General features: G+C 37.3%; 1 protein-coding gene across 1 annotated transcript; it reads left to right on the top strand.

The window, feature by feature from the left end:
• The first annotated feature begins 5,466 nt into the window (after nucleotides 1-5,466).
• On the top strand, nucleotides 5,467-9,271 carry LOC126629612 (uncharacterized). Its single transcript, XM_050299690.1, has 7 exons — nucleotides 5,467-5,969; nucleotides 6,386-7,187; nucleotides 7,342-7,621; nucleotides 7,713-7,820; nucleotides 7,954-8,232; nucleotides 8,474-8,617; nucleotides 8,822-9,271. The coding sequence occupies exons 1-7, from the start codon at nucleotides 5,681-5,683 to the stop codon at nucleotides 9,008-9,010; spliced, it is 2,091 nt and encodes a 696-aa protein (XP_050155647.1). The 5' UTR covers nucleotides 5,467-5,680; the 3' UTR covers nucleotides 9,011-9,271.
• The last annotated feature ends 274 nt before the right edge of the window (nucleotides 9,272-9,545 follow it).

Raw genomic sequence — 9,545 nt, 5'->3', positions numbered from 1 at the left:
AGCCTTCATGGACATCAACATGAGATAAACTTTATTGGGCATAGAAACGGAAGGTTTCATGCTCTCGTGAGAAATGTCTTGGACGTTAATGTGGCGTTTCAAACTATTAATATAAGATCATGTGTAATATTTGATTCACATAACATTATGTTAATGACTTAAAATGCTACATTAACAATGATCTTGTTTTACATAAAATAAAATAAACGAACTAGATTAAACATAAATACAAAAAAAGAAACTTAGTTAGGCATAATGCATGTAGACATCGAAATTTCAGTCAAATAAATGTTCACCGACACATTAAAGTCTCAATATGCCAAGGCATACGTGGAATGCACCAAGTGTCTCACAAATCATACACATGGATGTGACTCATCAAAATCGAACGAGTCATCGAGAATGACACGTGTCAACACTTGGCATAAAGGAATGATTTGATTTTTATTTAATTAAATCAAATATTAATTGATGGAGACAAATCACGAACTGAGCCACAAATCGAGTCTTGGTTCTTTCGTCAATTAATCAAGCCCACAATCAAGGCCAAATCCATCAGTGGGCAAGGCTTCGAGAGTCTATAAATATGAGGCTCTAATACAAAGAAAATGGGGCCAACAAATCATTCACGTCCAGACGCTGAAGCTTTGAAACTCTAAAGCTTTCAAGCACTTAAACCCCCCAAACATTCAAACACTCAAGAAGACTTGGAAGGCCACATTCTTCTTCAAACTCAGGAAGGACCACCAAGCACCCTTACACTTGCCAATTCTTCCATTGTCAAGAGCCAAAACCTCACGACATCCATTCATCCAAGATCAAGTCATCGCGACCCTTGGATCAACAACCCCTACATCACACATCTACACGTTTTGGAGATCGAATCAAAGGATCAAGTTGTAAAGAGATGGTAACCCTACAAATACATTAATACAATTTTATTTTGTACACGTGTTCTTGCTTCATTTGCTACAAGATTTTCTTGTTTACACATGGTTCAACTAATTAAGCCTTATGGCTCACTATCATGTGATAAACTTTATGGGCATAAAACGGAAAGTTTTATACTTTCGTGAGAAGTGTCTTACAAATTAAAAACGACTCATATAAACCAACTAGCTTAATTAATATGACATTTTAAACTACTAATATAAGCTCATGTGTAGTACTTTATTTACATAACATTATATCAATGACTTGAAATACTACATTAGCAATTATCTCGTTTTACATGAAATAAAATAAACGAAGGAGATCAAACATATATATGTAATGTAATGAGGTTGGAAACCCCACTTTTATTGTTTTTCTTGTGGAAGGTCGAAAACGGAAAACCCCACCCAAGTTTCTTCCGAGGCAGATTCTCTCCCCTCTCATTTTTCATGTCCTTTCGTGCCCTCTTACTTGTGTGATCACAGTTAAGCCACGTCAACATTTTATATTACTATTTATTTTTATCTTATTATCTCTATAAAAAAATAATATAAAATGTTGACGTGACCACACAAAATAAGAGGGTACAGGAGGGAACAGAAAATAAGAGCGCAGAGAATCTGCCTCCAGTTTCTTCACCAACGGCCACATCTTTCAAACTTCACAGTCAAATCAAGATAAAAAAATAAAGCAGAGAAATAATTAAAGATAATTAAAAATGTCTACTTTAATGATTATTTACCATCGTCACATGGAAAAGAAGCTGGAAAGTGAAGAAAAGAGGTTGTGTGTCACACTTTGTTTGGAGAAACAACATCATCATGAACTGCGGTGGGTTGAGTTACTTATTTCACGACCCCAGGAAAAGTTGGTTGCATCAGTAAACCGAGCTAACAATTGGATCCCTCACAACAAGAATATGAACTCAGATTGCAACGTTTTTCATATTTACAGCATTTTAATTCATCTTTCTTTTACTTATACAAATTTTACATATGATATTTTGTTTGATCACGTTACTGTTTTTGTTCGTATTTTTTTTGGGAATGTTTCACTTTTTGTTCGTGCAACTTCAATTTTACGTTTCTTGGATTTATAGCTTATTAATTCTTGCAATTCAAGGATAATGACTTAATTACTAGTTTTTGAGTTTTTAGTTAAAATGATCACTGCAATTGTCCACCGTTAATCATTTTAGTTTTTTTGTGAAAAATTTCTATTAAATTGAAAAAACCGTCAGTTCATGGGAGAGGTTGATTTAAAAAAAAAAAAACCCTCAATTTAAGATTTTTCATGAAAAGACCAAAATAATTGACGGTGTACAATATCAGGAACCATTTCTATCGATTTTAAATCTCAATGACCAAAGAAATGAATTATGTCAATCTCAATGATCATTTTTGGATAAAAAAAAAAAAAAAAAAAAAAACCTTAGTTTTTAAACGTTCCTTTGAAATTAGCTGTTTGGAGCAAAATTTGAAATTTTTGTTACACTGTGAAGGTCTGTTGCTCATGTCCTATTTTTTTAAAGAAATATTGAGGTTTTATATTGCAACGGTATTACTACACTAAATTAGAGAGGAGGGCTTAAACAAATGATACGTTAATAGGTTGAATAAGAAAATCATATCCATCAAGGAAAACCACCACTTTCAACAATTAGTAAACTAGTAAATAATCATCCAGCAGTTCTGCTTTTCATTTTTTTTCTTTCTTTTCACTGTAAAGAGGTTATATGTGTACACGGTAACTTTTTGGGGGCGTTTGTTTCACCTTCTTAGGAGGGACTGGACTGGACTTGACTACAGTCTCATGTTTGATAGGTGTTGGGACTAATTTAAGTGGGACTAAAGGGGACTCGTGTGGACTAGAAGCCTCCTTAAAGGTTCTTAGCGAAGTCCTCCCCAAACCATGGGACTTGCTAAGACTGGCTTCTTCCTCCTCCCTGTGAGCCCCTCTGTGAGTTCTAGGCTTCTTCCTCTTCTCCTATGTTTTCACAAATGTCGAGAGCCACCATCATTCCCCCTCGCCAATTCCCCCTTCCCCTCCTCCTCTCTCCTCGCTTTCTTCTCTTTCTGCTCCGCCGAGATCTGAGCTCGGCTCGAACTCGATCGCAATGGCGACAGATGCTCCATCCTGCTGGTACTGTAGTTCTGCTATAGCGATGGCGACTCAGTAGCAGTCGACTTCTCCTACGCATAAGATATTCTAAGCACGCTCGGGAATCACTGTAGGCCGGTTCCGCCGCTCCACAGACTTGCGACTCCGATTGAATCCACAAACTTGGAAAGCTCTCTCCATTTGGAATCTTGCACCGAACAAAAACCAAAAAAACCAAGCTCGATTATTCGTTTTGCAGAATTTTTTTTGGTAATTAATCAGAAAAAAGAGGAAAGGGAAGGAGAGTGTGGGACGGAGAGAACGAGGAATAAAAGGATAGAGGCTTCCAGAGAGAGGGAAAGTATTATTAGAAAAAAAAATAGAATTAATTAATATAAGATATGAATTAAAAAATATAAAATATTGTAGTTTGTTATTATCCTTCTTTTTAGTCCGACACTACACTAAACGCTAGTCTAAGCCAGTCCATCTTAATCTAGTCTAAGCCAGTCCAGCTTAGTCCATAAAGCTAATTCAGTCTGAGATAGTCCGGTGCAACAAACGCACCCTTTAAGTACTAATAACTGTTCTCATATAGTTGAAAAATACAAAAAATGAAGTTAAACTTCGTTGCCTAAACTACAACGGTGTAAGAGATAAATAGCGTGTGGCTATCATTTCTCATCAAAAATAATAATTAGGCAAATTTTATTGTGTGAATATGTCACTCAACCAATTATTAGTTTGATTAAGAAATCAAAGAGGACATTTAAGGAGAGGAAGCTTAAGTACTATTGTTTACATATATCACTCAACCAATTATTGTCCACCAACCGTGTAAGCACCAAATGATACATTAATGCTTTAAGCCTCAACATAATCAAAGTCACATATTGATTAAATGGAAGGGAAAAAGAAAAAAACAATCATGAAAGAATCCAGTGATACAGACCCTTTATCTAAAGAAATTTTCATTTTTTTTTATTAAAATTGAGATTAGTTATGGAGTTCACACCACATCAAACTTCAACTATCTGAACCGTTCATTTTTCAAGTTGCACTTTATAGATCATCTTTGCAAAATATTAGCCAAATCGAAAATGTTTGAGGCATCTAATTGAGTTTAAAGAAATTGACAAACACTATATTCTAAGAAACATTGAAATTTTATCATGACAATCAAATGAGTAAATGGCTTTGGACTGCATTGATTTTCTTGTAAGGACGATCCAAGAATGAAGACTTAAAAAATAGACGTTGCATATCGTTAAAGTTTGATGTATAATAGGTCTCACAACTAATCTTTATTTTTCTTAAAATATGAGAATCTCTTGGCATAAAGGGCTCTGTCTATTGATATATTTTGCATTTAAGATCAAGGGACAATTCTTCTACTTCAATCCTCATCGTTATTTGAATAAATGGGAAAATCGTCTATTGATATATTTTGCATTTAAGATCAAAGGACAATTCTTCTACTTCAAGCCTCATCATTATTTGAATAAATGGGAAAATCGTTTTAATTGCAAACGGGTCCAAACTTTGACTATCAACACATGTAGGTTACAGTTCATTGTAATTTTCATTATGTGTTTTTTCATGATGAAAAAAAGTACCTACTACCAACTATTTTATCAACCAGCCAGTAGTCAAGCTGATGTAGAGTAAATGACAAAATGAAGTGAAGAGGAAATTGATCATCGGAAGACAAAATGATACAGTGAGAATTTGCAGATTTAGTGTCCAAGCTCCGATTTAGGCTCGTGATATCTTTTTGAAAAGGGAACGATGCCACAAACCCAATCACGTCTTTGTTGTGAAATACAAGGAAATACATAGAATTTGATCATCTAGGGTTGTTTTAGTCTCCATAACAGTATTTGAAGTTTCATAATAAGAATCAGACTCTTCGTTTGTCGTTCAATTAATGTTTAATTAAGTTAGTTTAATTTTTCTAGACCTTATCCTTCAAGAATTTTCGGTCGTAATCCTTTTAAGCTTCATGCTGGTCTCAACCGGTATTTCTTGTTTTAGTAATAAATAAGAAAAACTATTCAATTTAGCAAGCTGATATTTTGAACTATTTTTATAAAATATTAGCTTCAGTGTAAAAACAAACACACTGCATTAATCGAAAAACCTAATTCACGTGTACAAGTTCTACAAACATATTTATTATAAAGAAAAAGCAAAAGAAAACGCGTTCATTTTTTTAATTTTTTGGATGAGGAGAAAAAAGTGAAGGGAAAATGGTCCCATGAACGACCAAAATGACTTCCCACAAAAAATAAAGAGAAATACAAGAAAAACAATAAGACCAATTTCCACGTGGATAACCATGTCTGTACACGTGTACGGTCCTTTCGATGATAGCAAGGGCCCACAAAAACCCAAAACCCACGGCCCTCGCTTTTCAAAGTTGGTAACATCTCTCTCTCTGTCTCTCTCTCTCCTCTTTAGCTTCGGTTTACAGCAGAAGCAGAGAGGAGAGAGAGTGAAGTCATCTCTCTTTCTCTCTCTACTACAAGCATGCAAACCCTGAACCATGTCTTAGTTTCCACTTTTATCCCTCCCAACCACCTTTATTCACGCCCACTAATCACCTCTCTCACCAGTACTGCTCCACTAGCTCTGAACTCCCACGTCCATGGCGGACCCAGCCGACGTCTCGGCGGTGCTCGAGTTCCTGAGGAAAAACGGGTTTCCGGAGGCCGAATCGGCTCTCAAAGAGGATATGATTGAAAAGGGCGATCTGGGTTCATTCGATTACGAGAAATTCATGTTTCCGATGGTTCCTCGACTGCCGCCGGTCAGAATTCCAGCGAGCTTCCGTCGGCCGGAGGTTCAGGGCGGCGGAGAATGCTCGGAGTCGAGCTCGGCGGTGGACGACGAGTTTGTGAGCGCGGGATCTTCTACTTCTAACAAGTGCTCTTCAGGTAGTTAAGAACTTAAAGTTATTGACTTTGATCAGAATTAAGCTTGCGGTTAATTTCTAATTAAGTATATTACGATTATTTTTAAAAAGTTTGTTTAAATTAGAAGATCATGATTTGTGTAATATGTCATCAGCAATAAAAATTAAAACTTGGGCATTACTGTATAGAACTTTTCCTCTGTCATTCCCTCTGTTATATCATTTCTTCGGCTATATATTATTCGAGCGATATTCTAATCTAATCTAAACTTGTAGCTTATGGGAGCGGAATTCGAACTTAGGTCTGCTTTTTTAATCTGCTATTAGAATTAATCTTTGGAATATGTACTTAAATTGTAATTTAGTTACTAATCTTTTACTGATAATGCACATTAACAGTGAATTTGGAGAAGTCTCACTCTTTTCTCTTGTTCGTAGAATTCACAAACCCGTATGGAGTTCGATCTACATCTCCAAGCGGTTCCCAAGCTTCATCCGATAGGTTCTCTCAGTTTGGCACGGCACGCGATTACCACGATTTCGATATGCAGAATGACCTGTTCTGGCATGATGAGAAAGATGATGGAGACTTCATGACTCCTTGCTTTGAAGGGCCGGACTTCTTCGCCTGTCCCACGGAGGATAAGTTCATCATGACTTCAGATACAGACAAAGGGAACGAGAAAATGCTGGATCTGAATCATAAATCCGAAGCATTTCAACCGGAAATAAGCCTCGATTGCCTGGACAAGAGTTGTCTTACCAATGTTTCTCCGGTGGATGATACAAGCAAGGTTTATGCGACGAATTACAAGAAAAATCAGCTGGAAGAAGGCTTTGAAGAATATTGCGCAGAATGCTGCTATCCAAGTTTGAAGGAAACCGATTTCAGCAATTACCAATTAGATGTTTCGGGGGGCATCCTCCGTGTGGATGTTGATTCTGCTCCATATGACAATATAAGCAAGAGTTCTAATTACTCTGCTAAAAGGAGTTCCAAAAATGAACAGGATGAAAAGTTTAAAGTGTCCGCTGGTTTAGACGGTAAGGTTGCAGTGAAAGATTTCATGCAAAAGGGAGTTGAAGGATATGGAGTTGGAGTCGGTGAAGTAAACAAAGGATCCCACGAGCCTGAGGTTGCTGCCGATGGAGATGATGCTGCTCCCGATGAGGTTTTGATGTACAATGATGATGAGGATTATGAAGTTTTCGACTTGAGAATCATACACAGGAAGAACAGGTTTGTTTGGCACAGTCCGCTTTCTATGGTTTTGACAGAAGCATTCACCTTGGGAGGATTTTTTTGTATCTATGTTTTGATAAAGGATTGCGCTCATGTGCATGTTTATAGATAAGTAGCTATCAGTTTTACTCATCTGTTATGCCATTTACAGGACCGGATTTGAAGAAAGCAAGGATTTCCCAATTGTGCTAAAGACTGTAATAGCAAGCAGGTACTATATAACGGAATACCTTGGTTCGGCAGCCTTCAGTAAGGTTGTACAGGCTCATGATCTTCACGCGGGAATCGATGTGTGCCTCAAAATCATAAAGAATGATAAAGAGTTTTTTGACCAGAGTCTGGATGAGATTAAACTTCTAAAGTTTGTCAACAAAAATGACCCTGCAGATGAACACCATGTATTGCGACTTTATGACTACTTCTACCATCAGGTATTGCGACTTTAAGACTTGATTGTAAATCTTACGATAGCATGCATTGTGCAAATTATTTAGTATGCTCAAATTTATTTTTGCAAAACAGGAGCATCTCTTCATCGTTTGTGAACTCCTTCGGGCAAACTTGTATGAATTTCAGAAGTTCACTCAAGAATCTGGTGGAGAAGCTTATTTCACATTAAGAAGGTTGCAGGTTCGTTTGTATTAACTCGTAAATGCTTGCCCTACTAGATTCCATAAACCTATTAACATGGATTATCTGCTGCTTTAAAAATTAATTACGAGTAAGACAGCTAACACGGAACTTAATGGTGCCCTATTAACAGCTCATAACACGTCAGTGTTTAGAGGCATTGGACTACTTGCATCGCTTGGGAATTATTCACTGCGATCTAAAGCCTGAAAACATTCTTATAAAAAGTTACAGAAGATGTGAAATAAAGGTAATTGATCTTGGAAGCAGTTGCTTTCGCACGGACAACCTGTCTCTATATGTGCAATCTCGTTCTTATAGAGCTCCTGAAGTCATTCTTGGCCTCCCTTATGATGAGAAGATTGACATGTGGTCTCTGGGCTGTATATTGGCGGAGTTATGCTCCGGAGAAGTATGACCTCTCTTTTGCCTGGTTTTATTCATTATGTTCAGCTCTGTTTCATTAATTATGTTGAAATTTGTTTGCATTGTTACTGATTGGCTATTTTTTGGGTACCCCGCAAACTTCTTACACTGTTTTTGCCTCTCGTATGATGTTTTCTTTAGTTTCCCGTCAACTTGAAGGAGAAATTCCTCGGGTATAACGTTCATACATAAATACATTCGTGCTCATACTACTGTGTCTTGACCAGGTGCTCTTTCCAAATGACGGGGTTGTAATGATCCTTGCGCGTATGATTGGAATGCTTGGTCCTATTGATCTGGATATGTTAGTGAAAGGTCAGGAGACCGATAAGTACTTCACAAACGAGTTAGATCTTTACCACATAAATGAGGTGCGTACTCCAAATCTCTCTCTCTAAATGTGAGTTGCAGTAGGCTCTTTCTGGATATTACGCAAGGAAAATGTATCTTCCGATACATGAAGTGTAGTATTTAAGTGTTTCCGGTTTCTCTAATAGGAAATCATCAATTCTTTTCCTTTTTACGAGTCGATGAATAATTCATTCGGACTAAACACTTTGCCATCCCACATTCAGGAAACAAGCCAACTGGAATACATAATCCCGGAGGAGTCGTCCTTGGAGAATCACCTGCAAGTAACCGACATTGGGTTCATCGACTTTGTCAAAAGCCTGCTTGAAGTCAATCCCGAGAGACGCCCAACCGCGATGGAAGCACTGGAGCACCCATGGCTTTCCTACACATACGATGCAAGTCCCTTCTAAACTCATGGGGTACGTAGCAGTTCTCCTTGTGGGTTCATTTGTAAATTGAGTGTTGAAGAGCAATTTGTGAATTACGACCTGCATCCGATGAACCTAGGACTGCGACGCCCTTCCGATTTCAGTTTTGGTTTCGTGTACATGGCCTTGTTTTGCATTGTCTGTCGTTTATTCTCTCGTTCTGATTTAACATATTCATACTTTTCTTGTACAAATTGATGTAATAAAATGTCCTGCATTAATATGGTGGTGATTTCTGATTCATTTGTTCTTATGAAATTCAAATTTTCGGATGCTGAAAATCTGTCTGTTAACGACGCCCGGTCCGCTTGTAACTTGTTGGTTTCATTGTGATCGTCGAGCCTTATGTTCGACTCTCAAAATGTCTGTTAGAGCTGAGAGTCGCTTAATCGTGGTGTCGAATTATTACTTTATACATGTTAGACGCTCACACAAGAGAAATTCTTTGGTGCGATTAGTGATGCGTTATAATATTTGGCATTTTGACTAAAATAATCTTTGAGCTTGACATAACTCT

This window comes from Malus sylvestris, chromosome 7, assembly GCF_916048215.2.
Source record: "Malus sylvestris chromosome 7, drMalSylv7.2, whole genome shotgun sequence".
NCBI lineage: Eukaryota > Viridiplantae > Streptophyta > Magnoliopsida > Rosales > Rosaceae > Malus > Malus sylvestris.
The sequence above is the reverse complement of the archived record's forward strand: the minus strand, read 5'-3'. Positions and strand labels throughout refer to the sequence as shown.